The sequence below is a fragment of the Monodelphis domestica genome, chromosome 3 (genome assembly GCF_027887165.1).
Source record: "Monodelphis domestica isolate mMonDom1 chromosome 3, mMonDom1.pri, whole genome shotgun sequence".
Classification (NCBI taxonomy): domain Eukaryota; kingdom Metazoa; phylum Chordata; class Mammalia; order Didelphimorphia; family Didelphidae; genus Monodelphis; species Monodelphis domestica.
This window is the reverse complement of record NC_077229.1, coordinates 74,088,639-74,106,413: the sequence shown is the minus strand read 5'-3', so window position 1 is coordinate 74,106,413 and position 17,775 is coordinate 74,088,639. Positions and strand designations below refer to the sequence as shown.

At 41.5% G+C, this 17,775-nt stretch overlaps 1 protein-coding gene across 9 annotated transcripts in view; it reads right to left on the bottom strand.

Moving 5' to 3' along the window:
• Positions 1-17,775, bottom strand: part of CRTC1 (CREB regulated transcription coactivator 1) — a 138,031-nt gene that overhangs the window by 47,780 nt on the left and 72,476 nt on the right. For 4 of the 9 annotated variants that reach the window (XM_007489256.3, XM_007489258.3, XM_007489259.3 and 1 more), the window contains exons 2-6: positions 9,903-10,019; positions 8,318-8,365; positions 5,767-5,904; positions 4,632-4,693; positions 1,014-1,108 (exon numbers count right to left, since the gene is read on the bottom strand). In XM_007489256.3, coding sequence (XP_007489318.1) covers positions 1,014-1,108; positions 4,632-4,693; positions 5,767-5,904; positions 8,318-8,365; positions 9,903-10,019 — 460 coding nt within the window. Of the gene's footprint in view, positions 1-1,013; positions 1,109-4,631; positions 4,694-5,766; positions 5,905-8,317; positions 8,366-9,902; positions 10,020-11,850; positions 13,214-17,775 lie in introns of those variants that run through there. The other 5 variants (XM_007489257.3, XM_056822151.1, XM_056822153.1 and 2 more) reach the window with 3 other exon arrangements.

Sequence of the window (17,775 nt, the reverse complement as noted above, 5' to 3'; positions counted from 1 at the left end):
TTTTATTCAACTACAAAAAGCAGGTATTTTTGCATCTATTCAGAAGTTTGTAGAACACTGAACATAAAGGAACAATAGTAGGACAGTAACTTATCCAAGGTCAATTTCTATTTGAACCTCACATGCAAATGAAATATTAACAGTAATAATCATGAGTCAGAACAATCACCACCTTCCCAGAAGTCCTCCTCTGATAGCTCATTGTGGTGTGGAATTCACTATGGACTATTCCACTTAAAGCCCAAGCTCTACAAGACCCCATAGAGCAGGAAAAGCACCGAGTATTAGTCTAGAAACAAGCTGGGTATTCTCTAAGAATCACCACATGTCATTTCAAAGAGAATTATACCAAATGAATCCCATCCGCTAAGGCAGAGGGACTCAAGTCTGTGCTGGGAGAAGAAACATTCCACAGATGAATATGAAACCCTACAAGTGAGTAGTAACAAGAGTTCACATTTGTAGAGTGTTCTAAAGCTAATGAAGCACTTTGGTGACAAAAGCCATGGGAAGCAAATGATACAAATGGCATTATTATGCCCATTTTATAGACAAGATAAATGAGGTTCAGGGGAGGCAACAAGACTTGCCCAGAGTCACACAGCTAATAACTCTGGAAGTCAGAACTTGAACTTTGGTCTTCTGATCTCAAGTCCAGAATTCTATTTTACCTTGCTGCTTTCCAAGGTACCCATCTTCATCACTGCAAAGTATTACAAAATGTCTTGTTTCTATATTGAAAGTTTCTCTTCTTATAATTCTCTCCCTTTTCTGAGACATAAGAGTAAAACTGTATGAAAAAAATTCCCCAACAGAATAGGGTTCTTGTCCATCCTTTGATTTGAAAAAAACCAACCCTTCTATTTACATATACATTGTGAAACATTTCTTCCTTAATAACCCAACTGCCTGCCCAGTAAGCTAATAACTGCAGGTACCTCAGGTTTCAGAGCTAAGAAACCAAGAGGGCTTCCTGGACTCCTGCAAAGGGCCCTCTGTTGACCATCAGTTACCTCTTTTCTGCTGGATGTCTTGGGAGCCCCCTGCAAAGGAGTCTTGTTGAGTGGGTGTCATGGTGCTCTGGTGTAAGGCAGAGTCAGAATTGGTCCTGGCAGGAGATGAGACAGACTGTTAGCTTCTTCAACTTCAAAAGGGATATTTGTCCTGCTGTCTGTCCCCCCACTTCCTTCCCTGCTCTGCCAACCCCAACCCCATTGAAACCTACCGAACAGAACCAAAGTACAAATACCAAGGCCAGACTTCAATGCCATTCAACAAGCATTTATTAAAACATGCCCAACACTCAACTGAGATACAATAGTTCCTGTCCTCCAGAAGCTTATATTCTACTGTGGAGAAAAAACACATTCACACTTAAGTAAATGCAAAATATAAACAAGAAAAATTCTTGGAGAGGAAAGAACCAACACCTGGAAGAATCCAGAAAAGTGTCCCACTGGAGAGAGGGACTGGATCAGAGCCCTGAAGGAAGCTGGAAATGCTAAGAAGCAAAGATGAGGAAGAAAAACATCACATATATGTCCCACTGAACATGTAAGGGGAGAGAGACAATATGTTCTATACAGAGAATAACAAGTAGGTCAGTTGGCTGGAATGGTGAATATGCAGGGGAGTCCAATTTAACATCACCCACTAAAGTGGGCTCTGTCCTGGGACCTGTTTTCTCCTCTCTTTATACTACTTTCCCTGATGATCTCATCAGCTTCTATGGAATTAATGATTCTTTCTATGCTGATGATTCTCAGATTATTTATCAAGCTCTAGTCTCACATCTTCCACCATCCTCTGGACAGGCCAAACTGAGGTGTCCCATAAACATCTTCAATTCAGTAAGTCCAAAACTGACTTCATTAACTCCTCTTCCCCCAAATCCTTTCCCCTCTGGAACTTCCTCTTCAACATTGTCATGGGCACCTCCATCCTTCCCAGGTGGGGAAGGTCACCTATCCTTTTCACATCCTCTCCCTATATTTAGCCAGTAGTTGGATCCTGTCATTTTCCCCTTCATAACATCTCTTGCATTTGCCCCCATCCAACCTCTGACACTGCCCCTAGCCTGCCCTTTCACCTGCCTATCCCAAGTCTCTCCCCATTCCAATTCATCCTCCACTCAGCTGTCAAGTTAATCTTCCTAATGCATATAGGTCTGACTATATCATTTTCCTATTCAATAAATTCTAGTGCCTTTCCCTATTCCCTAGAGGATCAAATATAAAGTGCTTTAACTGGCAGTCAAAGACCTTCCCAGCTTGGCCCTTTTCTTCCCATCCAGTCTTCATACAACTTTCTCCTACTTCTATGGGCTCAGTAACCCAGTGACACTGGCCTCCTGGCTGTTACTTCCCCTAGAGCCTCCATCTCGCAGCTCTGGAAATTTGCTCTGGCTGACCCCATGCCCAGAATGTTCTCCCTCTTCATTACTGCCTCCTGACCTCTCTGGTTTCCTTCAGATCTCAGTTAAATTCTTCCTTTTTCATGAAGCCTTTCCCTGCCCATCTTCATTCTAGTGCCTTTCTTCTCCTGATTATGTAAGACTGATTCTATATTACAAAAGACACAGACCCTATCTACATCTTACACAACTATCTGCATGTTGTCTTCCCCCATCAGACTGGGAGCTCCTTGAGAGCAGGGTCTGCCTTTCTTTGCATCCCCATGGCTTAGCAGAGTGCTCAGCACATAGTAGACTCTTAATTAAAAAAAAATGTTTTAACCCTTACCTTCTGTCTTAGAACGGATACTTAATATCCGTTCTAAGACAGAAGAATAGTAAGAAGAACAGTAACTGGGGTTAAGTGAGTTGTTCAGGGTCACAAAGCTGGGAGATGCCTGAGGCCACATTTGAACCCAGGGCCTCCTGTTTCCAGGCCTGGCTCTTAATCCACTGAGTCACCTAGCTGCCCCCCCCCAAATGTTTAATGGCTAAATGGCTCAGCCTAGAAAGATAGATAGGAGCCAGACTATGAAGTCAAACAACAGAGTTTATATTTTATCTCATAGGCAATAGGAAGCCACTGGAGCTTTCTGAGTAATGAAGTGATAAAATTTCTGTTTTAGGAATACAACTTTGGCATTTGTGTGGATAGAAGATTAATATTTGTAATGTTCTTAGCACAAGGCACAGTCTAGGGTAGGTGCTATATAAATGTTCATTATTATTAAGAGGAGAGTTTAGATTCAAAGGAGACCCAAATCAAACAGGAGAACACTCCACAAAATCCCTCCAATCCCTTCCCTACCTTTATGCCTTGTTTCATTTTCCTCCTGATGCTTAGGATGCTTTCTTTGCTCTCTCTCTCTGCCCTTCCCTTCATGCAGGTTCAGCTCAGAAACCACTTTCACTGTTCTCACATGCTACCTTCTTCTGGAAGCTGATCCTCAGTACTCGATCCCTTCTTAAAAGATCCTGCACATACTTAACAATTTAAATGCTGCATCATCCTATCTGCCTCTACTCCTAGCAGACCACAAGGCCAAAGACTGTTATATTTTTATTCTGTAATTCTCAACACTTAGAACAGTGTTTAGAACATAGTAGCTGGATAAATTAGCGTTATATTGTACAGAATTGAGGCACCATCCCAAGTGAAAATATTTTTTCCCTCCTTAATTTATTAGTACATTTTGTCTGACCTCTTTCCCCACAAATCTCACCCTACCTTGTATTCTCCTTATCTTTGGACATATTGCTTACTTCCCCTCCAAGTAGAATGTAAGTTTTGGGGGGGTTCCATCATTGTCTCCCTAATACCTAGTATGAGGCCTTGAACATAACATGTTTAATTAATGTTTGCTAAATTGAATCAGGTGACATAGCTGCTTGACTCAATTGCTGGGGCCCTTTCCTCTGGTGAAGCCCTAAGGAGATTTTCTCCCAATCCACCCTTGGTTGTAATTTCCTGCAAGTCAATATTACAGATATGTCTATCTATACCTTAAAGAAAACACCAGAACTGGGGCAGGGAGGGGGTGTAAAAGAAGGGGACTAATAAATGTCTGTCTGTGTACACACACACACACACACACACACACACACACACTCTCTTTTTATGACCCCCTTTTAGAGTTCTCAGTATGGCTGACAAGTCTCCTTGTATCTCAATTTTAGCTAAAGGAAAACATCACCCCTTAACCAAATGTATAAAATACCCAGAAGATGAAATGGTACCAATAAACACTAGGAACCAAGTCCAACAATATCTGTATGGAAACACAATGATGACCAGTCTCAGGTTCGTCTTCCTGGATCATAACATCAAGCTCACTGTATCCAACTCCACAGAATCCTCACAAAACAAGGTGTGCATCAGCAGCCCTCCAAAATAGCAAAAAGAAGCTTGCTAATACATTCTTCAGAAAAGACCCAATGAAACAGACTCAGAGTTGAAAGCTGTCAGAATGGGACTTTTTTAAGTCAGGCAAAACAAAATAAATTAAGCATGCATATGCCAGGGCCATGAATGGCAGCTAAAATGGCACATCATCAGAAACTCAGAGTAGAACCACATAGTGACTGACAGATAAGACACGGCTCTCCCTGAACCCATGATTATTATGGTGGGTCCCTGAGCCTAGACCTGACCCCAGTATACACAACTTGTATCACTAACCTTCTCCAGCTTGTATCTGATGGAGGTGACAGATAGACGGTCCCATATGGACAGCTGTCCACGTGATTTGATGATTTAAGGGGAAAACAACCAAATAGCTCATGTTTAGCCCATGTTCAATCCCGAGGGACAACTCTAGTTTTCCCAGTCTGATCTAATCTGTTTTCAGCCAAAAGGACAGAAAATCCTCTGCAGGATCGGTTTAGTTTAGAGTGGTGAATTGACAAGAAAAGACAATGGACTTAGTGTTGGGTCCCTTACTCCCAAACCAAGCATATGCATCATTTGTACCCGGCTGGGAAACAGTGGGAGCTGCTCTAACTCTGAGGCATCTTCCTCCTGGCCCTCTCAAATTGGCTCTGGGCCCTTTCTCCCTATCCACCACTACAATATGTTTTCCCTGGTGATACAACTCTGTTCCGCCTACCACTCAGCACTCTCCTCCTGTGAACACACATGTGTGGGCTGCAGCCTTTCCAGGCAAGGGGAATGTGGTCATGAAATCTGGGACTGGGGCAGCAGGGAGTCTGGGTTGAGCTGACTCCTTCCTAGGGGTCTTAACCTCCTCCCCAATTCTGAATTCAAGACTGATGGCACTGTCACCTGGGTGGGGGAGCTCTGGTGAGGCCAACTCTTCTGGCTGCTCCTGACTGGCTGCAAGCTCAAACTGCCACTAAAGAAAGGGTTTCTCAGTCTTCGGGCCCAGGTCTTTAAGGGGATCCTAAGAACCTCAGACTTTAATGCTGTTCACACTACAGCAATGATGGGGAACTCCTGGTCAGGGGAAGTCAGCCCAGAAAAAGAGGCAGAGAAAAAAAGCTGATCATACACCTTCACAGCAAGTTCTTTCAAGGGTCTATTCTTCTACCATTAAGTGTCCTCTTTTCTTTGGGCTTCAGGTGCTCCAAGTGTAATATGAAGGGATCATTGTGGATGATTTCTATAAGCCTTTTTAGTACTAATATCCCATGCTTCCAGTTCTGACATTCTATGCTCTAAGACTCTTCTTTCTCCAACATTCTAGATATGGTTCTTCTAGATATGATAATCTACATTCTAAGGAATTTTCCAAGTCTTTCACTGTCAAATTCTATAGCAGTTGCTTTGCCCCCCAACCCTCCAACGTAAAGGATATCTGCCGTCCATGTTTATCCACTGACAAGGGGCGCCTGTGAGGAGACCCAAGGCGGTTGCGGTCCCGATAAACTCTGTCCACTAGACCATGATGCCGAGTTGTCCGGCTGGTATCCAGGCCCGATGACTGAAAAGGAGTCTGGGGAGGAAGGAAGGGGAGCGAGGAAACAGAGAAAGAGAAACCCATACAACAGTTACCAGCTGCAGAAGCCAGAGAGGAGCAAGCCTCCCTCCACCCTATTTGGTTAAAGAAGGGAATTAAATTTCCCTTCCCAGTGTCCTTTCTTACTTCCCCCTCTTCCAGCCCACCCTCTAAAAGCTATGTCCAGCCTTTTCTGGTCTGGATCAAATTCAGGAGATACCCAAAGGGCTCTAGAGCAGAATGCATCCCAAGCAGAAAGAAGGAAAAACAGATGAGATTTGATCTTCCACAGTCATCATTTCTTCAGCCCTCTAAGGCCCCCAAACCTTTTGAAAAGGCTTGAAACAATAGAAACAGAAAAAAATAGAAAGTTGCCCAGCAATCTGTTGAGAGCTGGTGCATGAGAAAGGATGGGAAAAGAAGGTAGGACTGGGCAAGGTAGGGCAGGGCTGGGCTAGAACAGGTGCAGGAAGCATGCACAGGGCAGCGTGCATCCAGATGGAGCCAGCTGTAGATTACTATCCTAGAGCTGACAGCAAGAGGGACAAAGAGAAATGCAAACATGGCCCTGGTGACTTCACCACCTTCAGGTAGGGGAACTCCTTGGTGAGTTGTGACTCTCTCTCTCTCTCTTTCTCTCTCTCTCTCTCTCTCTTTCTCTCTCTCTCTCTCTCTCTCTCTCTCTCTCTCTCTTCTCTCTCTCTCTCTCTCTCTCTCTCTCTCTCTCTCTCTCTCTCTCTCTCTCTCTCTTTCTCTCTCTCTCTCTCTAGTCCTAGCTTCTTCCTTTATTCTCTTCCTCCCTCCCCACCCATGACCATGGTATTTATTCTCAAGTTCCTGACAAGGCACAAGGTTCTTTGTACTATGAGTGGTCAGCTGGTATCTATAGCTCCCAGGCTCTGGGTAAAGTCCAAAGCTCTTCAGAGGAAGCTCAAGGCCTACTTTTCTAAACTATATATTTTGCTGACTTTTTTTCTCTTGGATCTATAAAATGGCTTTGTTTCAATTTAGCTGGGCTAAAGGTGTTCCTCAATCTGTCCCCAGTGCCCTAACTCTAACAGACCAAGGCTAGAGGGTCTCAGATGTTTGCCAGATAGATAACCCCTAATTTTTTCCCCCAGGGCTGGCATCCTGGCAACTGATAACTGGCTTTCATCCCAGTGGATTTTTCCAAGCTTGGATGTGTGATCTTCTTTTGATGGTGTCTTATGGTCACTGTCATAATATCTACCCAAGGGACATGGGCACACAATGGCTCCTGCCTTCTCTCAAACTGCTCCTTGCTATCAGGTGACATGAAATATACTCCCTCTCTCTTGCCATGCCAAGAAAAGACTTCAGAAGAGACCTTGGTCTCCACCTGTCTGGCAATCCTAAATTTGCTACTTTCATTCAAGGCCTGAATAAAAAAAAAATCTACTCTATGCCGCCACCTGGTTTGACTTCAGGCTGTGTGTGCTTTTTTAAAAAATTGTAGGCAAAAATCTATTTCAATAATAAAATACTGCTCCCATTTTGTAAAACCTAACAATGATTTTAGATTTCTGTCTTCCATCACAAATGAAGGCTTTGTTCTTTCTCTGTAGACTTGATCTTATATTTAGCAACCTGACTTTCCCTCTACACCAACATCCCTCCTAACATACCTCTTCTGTACTTTTAATAAAGGAGAATCCCAAAGGAGCACTCTCTCCCATCGTGTTTATGTCCCTGTCTTATAATCCAGAACCATGAAGAATTTGGGAGCAACTGGACTATCAATGCACCATCCTCTAAGCCCCTGCCTCTATAGGGAAATTTTCCGGCTCCCTTTTAGGGGCTCCCATTAGGATAGATACTCTCTGGTTTGACTTATAAGGTCAGAATCCAGAAAACTTTTCACAGTGGTTCATGACAAACTAGATTATAAGATTAAATCAAGGCATGGGAGGAGTGGACATGGGAGAAAGCCTCAGAGAGAAGAGGGAAGTTGTCTTGTCACTCTGTAACTGCTGTTGTATTCTTCCCAGGTTAACTACAAGAAAAGTAGTTCTTCCCCAAGATTTATTTTTTAAAGAAAAACATGCCAACATGGTGCACATGCTTAGATGCTGTCTGATTAAACCATGGGCTAAACAGCTCAGAAAGAACCGCTGCTGTCCATCAAGGAAGCAGGGAGTGTGGGATAGACTGCAATTGGGTCCAAAGAGTCTATCATCTAAACAATATGCATTTTCCAAAATTGGGATGTGGAGCAAATCCATTGTCATTTGACAGACCAGAACAACTCTTTGGGAGCTGTAAGGGTGCGTCAACCAAATAAGGCGCATACCAAGAAAGAGAGAACAGGGAGTGTCCAAATACGTATCTGCTCAGGGAATCTCAAGCCAGTCCCAAATACGTATTGGCACCAGCCTCAATACACGTTTACCAAAGAGACAGGAGCTGCTCCCAAGGTCTCTCCAAGAATTCCGCTGCGCTGCAAATGCAAAGAACCGAAACATTCAGAGAGCCCATTCATCTACCCTCCTCCCCACTTTGGGTAGGCCCATGGGTCTGTATCCCTGCCCCTGCACCCACCTGCTAATCATAGCACACAGCTTTGCCCAACCCTTTGGCAATGACTCCTAAGGAAAAGGCAGCCAACTAACTGAAAAAGAGATAACTGAGTGGCACCATGGCTGCCCCAAAAGAAAACCTCAACTTTCTGACCAGGTAGTATTCAGTAGTTTCATAAAAATGCTTGTTATTGTGGGAGAATGAAATAGTAAACAGCAAGAAGAGACCTAAGGAAAACAGAAAAAAATCAAGAAGGAAATTTGCTGGGGTAAGGGTTAAGTGGGAGGGGAAATTAGGAAAGACCATTTTAAGGAGATCCAAATGATTTAATTCAAATGCATACAGTAGAGTGATCACACAAACATCAATAAGTAAATGGTTCTGTACATGTTATTACCTGGAGGTGAGGAATGAGGGGAAACAGGTCACTTGGAACTGGGTCAAGAGCTCCTCATGGGAAAAAGGCTGAGAGTCCCTGAGATGAGCCCCATCCACAACTCTCTACTTAGCTTGTTATTATGGACTGCTGAGTCCAAAGACCCAAAGGCCTATACTATACATGCTGATACCATTTTCTAGCAATGGGAAAGGTATGGCTCATAAAAAGAACAACTGATTTCCTAATTAGTCATGCCTCTGTCCAAGCAAAGCCCAAAGCATTCTTCTCCAATAGGACCCCAGGCCAAGACCCAATTTCACACTGCTCCCCCAACACATACATCACCTCCATCTGCAAGTCAGTAAAAGAAAGAATGAGCAAGACCCAGGTTGCTGGATCTGAAAACAGGCTTTTCCTTTGTTTTGGTGAGTGGAATTTGTCTTTAATTATCTATAATACAGACAGTTAGGTGCTAGAACATGCTCTGTAGAATAATTTGTTAGGGCAATGACATCTTAGTAACAAGAGACTTCACTAGAGGTAACTGCCAAGAAATATTTGCAGAGAAGTGGGGTCAGGCTGCTGGGTTTTTCTTCTGAGAATTACAGGGCTTGTGGATTAGTCAAGAAAGAAGAAGCCAAGTTCCAAAGTCCCCAAACAGTTACTGCTGCTGGTAGAAACTGACCAACAGGTGTAGTGGCTGCTGAAACACTCTTGTTCAAATAACATTCTCACTATGGATTCTGTTGACAGGGAAAAGACCCAAGGAGGATCCAGGGAGTCTTAGCCAGAGCAGAGACAGCCCCTGCCTGGCTGCACTCTGTTTCCTCCTGTCCCCAGAGGAAGAAGACTCTGGCAATTATCTGGTGACCCCCCCCCCCAAAGACTTATGTATGTCTTAATGCACATCCTTTTTTGATACTGACACAACAGATCTGCACTGTTCACCCCCCAGAAGCCAACCTGGGTTCTGTAGGCTCTCAGTGGTCAAGGGGGCAACTTTTCCAATCCCTTGGTGACTGGAGTGTGGGACAGAGGCTAACTCCCTTAAATGGCAGAAGCAGGAAAGGCCACTCACCTGGAAGGGCATGTCCATGGAGCTGCTCCCAATCTGATTCACATTGGGCAGGGACCCTCCATAGTACTGGCCTCGGCTCTGTCCCAGCTGTAGATACTGTGTTTTCTGTAGCTGTAACTAAAAGGAAGAAACACATACTGCAGCTGCAACAAACAGGGAGAGGGCTCAAGTCCCCAAGCACACCCCAAATAAAATGCAAGATTAAAGGGAAAAAAAAAGGAAACTCATCCTGACTGGAAAGACCATTTAAAAGAAAAGCACGTTACAACTAAGGGGCAACATAGTATGAAGAGGAAAAAAGTGGGAGGCAAAAACTCTGAATTCTAATCCTGGTCCTATCACTGATGTATTGTGTATCCTTGGCCCCCTTCTGGGGGTTTAGTCTCATCTGTAAAATGGAACTGGATGAGATGACCCCCTAAGTTCCTAATATTCTTCAGTTTAGGTTCCAAGGTCCCTCCATCTCTTGAAACTTATTGTAAGTTCAAGAGCCGCTGCCAGATTTTACATCTTTTGGTCTATCTGCTAAGTTCTTTTGCTGGCTTTTACATTCTATGAGTCTTATCCAAAAATTCAATTACTGGATAGACTATTTAAACAATGATATATATGAGATGCTAGCAAGGAAGATATTTCTGAGATTCTTTAGTTCAAACTCCCATATTCTAGCTTTTTAGTTCCTCCTGGGATTCTATTTTCATTTTGATCCCAGCTACAGCTGTCTTGCCCTACAAAATGACACTCTCTTTCATCTTGTTACAGAAATCTAATGAAAAGGTTAGAAGCAAACTGAGGACAGAGACAGGGACTGTTTGCCCCAGGAAGACAAAAAATGCCAGGGGCCAAGACCCCCATGTACACCACTCTGTAGGAGTATGGTTTCCTTTTCATCACCTCAACATTTTGAATGAATGCAAAATGCAACCAAGCTGAGAGAACTACTACAAAGAAGGCCCACCAACCTTGGGTAGTCATTTTTTCCCACCACTAAAGCCAGTTACAAAAAGATAAGGAAGAATCTGAACTTGAAGACTTTGGTTTAAGAGAAGCAAGCTCATTAGTAACAGTTTAAGTCAGGTTTCCCTGACATAGAAAGTCCAAAAGTAGAAAAGATGCTTTGAAAGCACTACATGTCTCTTTCAAAACAAAACAAATGCATAAACCTAGGTACAGTCCAGTTCAGTACATTAATCAGACCAAAGGGCATATTTCTAAAGAAATCTTCCTGCCTCATCTACTGATTTCCCTATTCCCTCTGTTCAATAAAGAATGAAGTCTTCACTTGTTTTCCATCTCTCACACCTGTGGTTAGGTCATGTTTTCTCTCTTTAAACCAAAGAAACATCTTGCCTTTCCCTTGCCTTTTGCACATTCCTTTAGGTCAGGCTCCTCATCGCTCAGCCATTAAGGCCCTCATTGTCAGTTTGGAGATGTTGCTTCCCAGCCCACCCAGCTTAGAGGACTTTAGAGATCTTTTTCTCTGAGATTTTTTTCACCACTCTCCCCAAGGAATTATGGAACATGGCTGCATGGTTCATGATGAAGTCCTTTGGAATCACGTAACATTAACATAGAGGAACTTCAGAGTGTGTCTAAACTAAGGACTACCTTAAGCCTGAATGGTCTTCTCCAAAGTCCCTGACAAGCATGAAGCTTCTACTGGAATGACAGGACATTCATTACCTATAGACACAACTTCTTCCATTTCAGGACTACTGAAATGGAATTGGGAAGTTCTAATATTACGGCACAATCTGCCTCTCCATGACTTCTCCTCATTGACTTAGTTCTGGGGTCTAGGGCCACATGGTCCAAATCCAATCCTTCTTCTACATATAAACTTTCAGGTATTTGAATATGAAGATCACATTCCCCCTGCCTACTCCCCAAATTCTTTTCCAACCTAAGCATCTTTTCAATTGATCTTTGTATATTTTTAGTAACTTACAGATAGGTGACCATTCTGGTCAACCCCCAGTTTGCCAATAACTCCTCACCAGGAACTAAGGGGTTCTTTCTTTGTTTCACTTTCTCCACCTCTAGCAGGGCACTCAAAGATGGGTAGTGATCAGTTGCTTATAGTCGGAACGTTCAATTCTTGGACACTATGCAGATTTGGTTGCTAAGGTACAACACTGTGTATATCAACAAAACTGTCTCAATTTCCCTCACAAACAGATGCTGCCAGTTCACTCTGCGTGCAGCCTTAGGCTGCTCACAAACAAGATTCAAAAGCAATCTCCTTTAAAAATAAGGCATCTCAATCACTAGTAGTCAATCCCACCAAACTTCTCTTGCTGACTTCCTTAAGAACTTCAGAACCATAACTGGCAGAAAGTGGACCTTCTCTAAGCTCAGCTGTTGACTGTAAACATGGGATCTAAATTACATCAGGCTGTTTGTAAAGCACCAAGCACCCTTGTGAGATAGGTAGTACATGGATTATTATCAAGGTTTTACAGATGAGGAAATAGAGGGTTGGAGAGATCAGGTGAATTGCTCATGATCATAAAGCAACTAAGTGTTTGAAGCAGGATTCAAATCTGGAGTCAACATATGACTAGACAAACTCAATCATATCACATTAACGCTTTCCCTATAAATAAAACCAGAAGATATAAGGAAGTTGAAGCTATATGGAAAAGATGATACAGAGGTTCCCCTTGGAAAGGCAAGTAAAGAAATTGGTAGAGCTAGTTTTATTGTAATCGGAGACAACCAGAAACATAATTTCTTGAGCTACTTGGTCATCTTACATTGCAGTGCTCATAGGAGAATATAAGAAAAAGGCTGCCATCACCATCATTGCCACCATGCAGTTTATGTATTAAGAAGATAGCTAGAGAATTTTTTAAAAAGTAGGAAAATTATAGAAACAACTCTAAAATGTTCTCTAAATCAGATGAATATACTCTTTAATATTCAGTGATGTTCATGCAAGGGTGAGCATGTGAAAGACAGCCAAAGAAGGCTGGAAAACATGAGAGGCCAAAGAACTGTAACCTATATAGAAGCCCTACATTTATATATCATGAATATTAGATAATATTATGAATGTTAGATAAAGCAAATGGCAAATAAATCATCAAAAATATGTCCTAAATGATGAGGACTGTTTACTGATATAGAGAGTGATTTCTTAATCAGCCATCATTATTAGAGAAAAGATCAAAATCAGTACCAAATTAGAAAAATAAAAAAGAGATGTGTAAAACTAAAATACACTGGCCTTCTTGGGAAGACAGCTGCTGCCTAGGAGGAAGATGGCCAGCTTCCACATACCTACTACAATAAAAACCTGAAATTCATACAGGATGAGTAACCCCAATAAGTAACTTCTGCCACCTCAAAACTGAAAAAAAAAAAGCCAACTAGAAGCCCATAGGCTATAGGAAATAAGACCACCAGAATGGACAGCAATAGCACAACCAATCAAGTCTGTAGCCTCCCAGGATCACCCACATGGACCAGAAATACATACAGAACTTCAGACTTCTATGTTCAGAGAGAGCAAAAAGGAGAAGGCAGCCCTGAGAAAGCCCCAGGGCCACCAGAAAGCTCCAGAGTGGCCAAAAAAGTCCATGGATGGGGAATTTGGAAGTCCCAGGAGGAAACTAGTACATAATAGCAATGTTCCTCAGATCAAGAGCTAGCATTCTATCCTGCTATGACAGAGAAAGACCTGAAGGAAGATATAGAACTCTGAACCTCCAAGTGGAACTAACCCTAGGGAGAAAAAGGTCAGCACAGAAACTGAGGTGAGCCAGGGCAAAACAAAGTCAGGACAGCCATCCCCCTCAAAGTGTAGCATAAGACAGAACCTAGCACTGACACAAAACCTCCATTCAGAAAATAAAGGTGGAGAGACAAGCAAATAAATGAAAGACAAACCAGTATAAAAATTATCGTAACTCTAGAGATCCCCAAAAAGAAGGAAGAGAGTTATTCCATAACTTTAGTAAGCAGAAACTCAAAGGAAAAAATGGATTTTCTACAAGGACTACATGGATACCTAGAAGAAATGAAGCAAGAGATTAAAAAAAGAAAAGAAAAAATGTCTATTTTCTTTTTTTAATATTTTTATTTTACTTTAATGATTGGCTGACTCATGTAATCACTGATTTCTATTTGGTCCATTCTGACCTAAAAATAATTCCTCTTTAGATATTCTAGTACTTTGTAAGGTTTTTTACTACTTTCAAAGCTACTTATTTTTCCCATTCCTCCATGGTCATACCTTGTTTGAAAGCAAATGTAGAACAACTTATCCCTAACCCCACCCACCTTATATCAGACTTGTCTTTGAATGGTTTCTGGGTCCACCAAAAGATAAAGACTTACCACCTCCAAAGAAAAACCTGGTGTCACAGTGGAAAGAGCAGTGGATTTGGAGGAAGCCGAACAAACTCCATTGATTCCTTATAGTCCCCAGGATCAAATATAAAATCTTCTGTTTGATTTTTAAAGTCCTTCATATACAGATCCCCTTCTGCCTTTCCAGTCTTCTCTCATGCAATAACACTGGCCTCTTTGCCACTTTTTGAACAAGGCATTCCATCTCCCAGATCTAAAATTTTCACTGGCTGTCCCCCATGTCTGGAATCCTCTCTCTCATTATGTCTGTTTCCTGGAATCCCTCGCTTCCTTCAAGTCTCAGCTAAAATTCCACTTTCTGCAAGAAGCTTGTCTCAGTCCTTCTGAATGCTAGTACCTTCCCTCCACTGATTATCTCCAATTTATCCTGTCTATCTTATTTTTAAGTTGTTTGCATGTTGTCTACCTCCATTATATTGTAAGCACCTTTAAGGCAGGGATTATTTTTTGTCCTTTGTATTCTCATGGTTTAGCACAGTGCCTGGCACATAGTAGGCACTTAATAATTACTTGGTGACTTGTCTCAATTTAGGCCTTGTGGGAAATCAAAAGGCACAGGAAAAAAGGGCCTATTGCTTCTGGCAATAGCCAGACCGCCTCTTTTGTGCAAATTCCTTCAAAGCAGTTTTAATCAATTGGGATGCTCCTATTCCATCACCCCAAGTTTTCTCCAGATGAAATATCCCTAGTTCTTTCTTTCTTTCTTTCTCTCTCTCTTTTTTAAACCCATTACCTTCTATCTTAGAATCAGTACTGGGAGTTGGTTCCAAGGCAGAAGAGAGGAAAAGGCTCGGCAATGGGGGTTAAGTGGCTTGCTCAGACTGACACAACTAGGAAGTATCTTGAGACCAAATTTGAACCCAAGACATCATCAAAATTTCTAAAATTCATGAAATCACCAAAATTTACATACCAGTATTCCTTTCCCTCCCCAACCAAGCCATCTTAAATAACACATTATATTTTTAAAAGAAAAATGAGAAATCAATACATTGAAAATGTCTGAAAATATGTGCAATCATACCCATCACATCTCAGCTCTGCAAAGGGGGCGGAAGGATCTTTTCATATCTCTCTTTTGGGACAGACTTGTTCTTTACAATTTTGCAATATTTACTTCTAACTTTTCATTTACATTGTTGCAATCATTGTATATATGTTGTTTTCTTGGTTTCTGCTCACTTCACTCTTCTGATACTATGAAATCTTTCATATTTGTAATTTTATACAGCAGTGATAATTCAAGTAGAAACCAATTCCTGTGAGTTATATATTGACTTAGAAAACTACAAATTAACACGTGTCACAATGTAATTTTAAATTTTTTTTAAAACATTTCCCAAATACCTTTTAATCTGATTCTAAGGGACTGCTGAGAATTTGACACCTCTGTCTTATAGCAAAATAATATTCCATTACATTCATGTACCACAATTTGTCTAGTCATTTCCCAACTAATGGGCATCTTCACTGTTTTCAATTCTTTGCTACCACAAAAAGAGTTGTCATAAATATTTTGGTGTATATATGCCTTTCTTTTTGTCAATGATCACCTTGAAGCATGCGCCTTAGCAAGAAAATCTTTAGGTCCAAAGGTATAGATATTTTAATAACTTTATTTGTAAAATTCTAAACAGTTAAACTAATTCTCAATTTCATTATAAATGAATTAGTGACATTTAAAGGCCATTCTATCTCTAATATTCTATATTCTGACATCTTTTTCAGGTCTCACAATTCATGTTGCAAAATCATCTCCACCTCTAATGTTTTATGTTTGATGATGGAAAGGACATTTCCAGCTCAAATCAGTTCAACAAGCATTTATTACATATGTGACTACTATATGCGAGTCATTGTGTTAGGTGCTTGGGATACAATGACAAAAATAAAATTTTCCCTGACTTCAAGAACTCACAAGAGACACAATATGTAAACAGTAAGCACATATGAAATAATCCAAGGCAGGAGATAGCCCTAGTTGTCTAAACTCTAAGATTTCCTTTAGCTCCAATCTTTTGTTTTACAGTCCTTTCAAACTTGAATATTCAGTATCTTAAAGTCTCTCTCAACTCTGACATTATGTGTTCTAAATCCTCTTAAAACTCTGACATCTTATGCTTTAAGATCCCTCCTAGCTCTGATATTCTTTTTTTCAAAAGTTCCTTCTAGCTCTGATATCTTATGTTCAAAAATGCCTTACAGCTCTAATATTCTAAGAATCTTCCCAGCTGACATTCTACATTCTAAGGCCCTTTCTAGCTCTGTAAAGTTTATATTTCTAAGGTTCTCTATAGAGAACCACAGCTCCTCCAAACATTGATGCTCATAAATTATATGGTTCCTTTTTCCTTCCCCAACACCCTCTATGCTTTAAGGTCCCTTCCAGCTCTGACATACTACATTTTCAAGTCCCTTCCAACTGTGATTTGTTTTTGAGAGTCCTTCCAGGTTTAAAAACTCTGTGGTACTATGTTTTGCAGAAGCATTTTGAATAGCTTACCTCCTCCTCACATTTCTACTCATGAATTATTGTGGGGTTTTTTCTCTGCATAAAGGTATTAAAAGTGTATTTCCACCTGGCCATTTCAAGTCCACCACTTCATTCCCCTCTCAGCCCTACGCCTCACCTCCTGGTCTTCAAAATCTTACCTCTACTGCTATCTCATCCTGGACCTCCTCGCCCTGGAATATCTTACCCTTGTTGCTTACTCACCATGGAATATCCCTTTTCTCCCACTGGTGAATTCCTCCTTGAGCCTCCATTTTGTAAAGAGGCCTAGATTGGCCTCCCTCCATTCCCTCTCCTGGCCTGGTTGCTGACTTTCTAAACTTCAAAATCACTCCCTACAATGAATACCTTCATTCTCCCCAATGGGTACCTTCATTCTCCCTAGCCCCTATCTTTATGTATTATCTTCTCCCTTTAGAATGTGAGCTCCTTAAGGGCAGGGGCTATCTTTCTTTTAGTCTGATTTTGTATCATCAGCAATTAGCTCAGTGCTGGCACACAGTAAATGCTTAATGCTTCCTCCTTCTCCTTTCTCTTCCAAACCCATTTCCCTGACTGTGTGCTGTGTGTGTGTAAACCCCCTTCCCCCCAGGTCCTAAATCAGCAAGCAAGTGCAGCTTGGCAGCATTACCCATCTGCTCTTCACTCCATTTTTGTGTGATTCTGTATGAAGAACACCATTTAAAGGGTCAGAAGCCAATGCAATTCAAGACTTTGTTCCCTATGTTGACCACCACGCTTTGTCCTAGCAGAAAATCAGGTGTTCAATTCAGAGCCATGAAATTGGCTGCCTATTTCAGTTTCTAAAATGATCACTTCAAAAGCATTTGGGCTCAGGAAAGGGGAAGGGAGATAAATGGGCAGACAGAGAGATATTACCAAGCTGTCCTGTGCTTTAAAAAAAAAAAAAGCTCTTTTTAGATATTTTCAGTTAAGAGGAAAAAAGAAAAGGAAAAGGAAATTTCAAATTATTCAATATTCAAATGC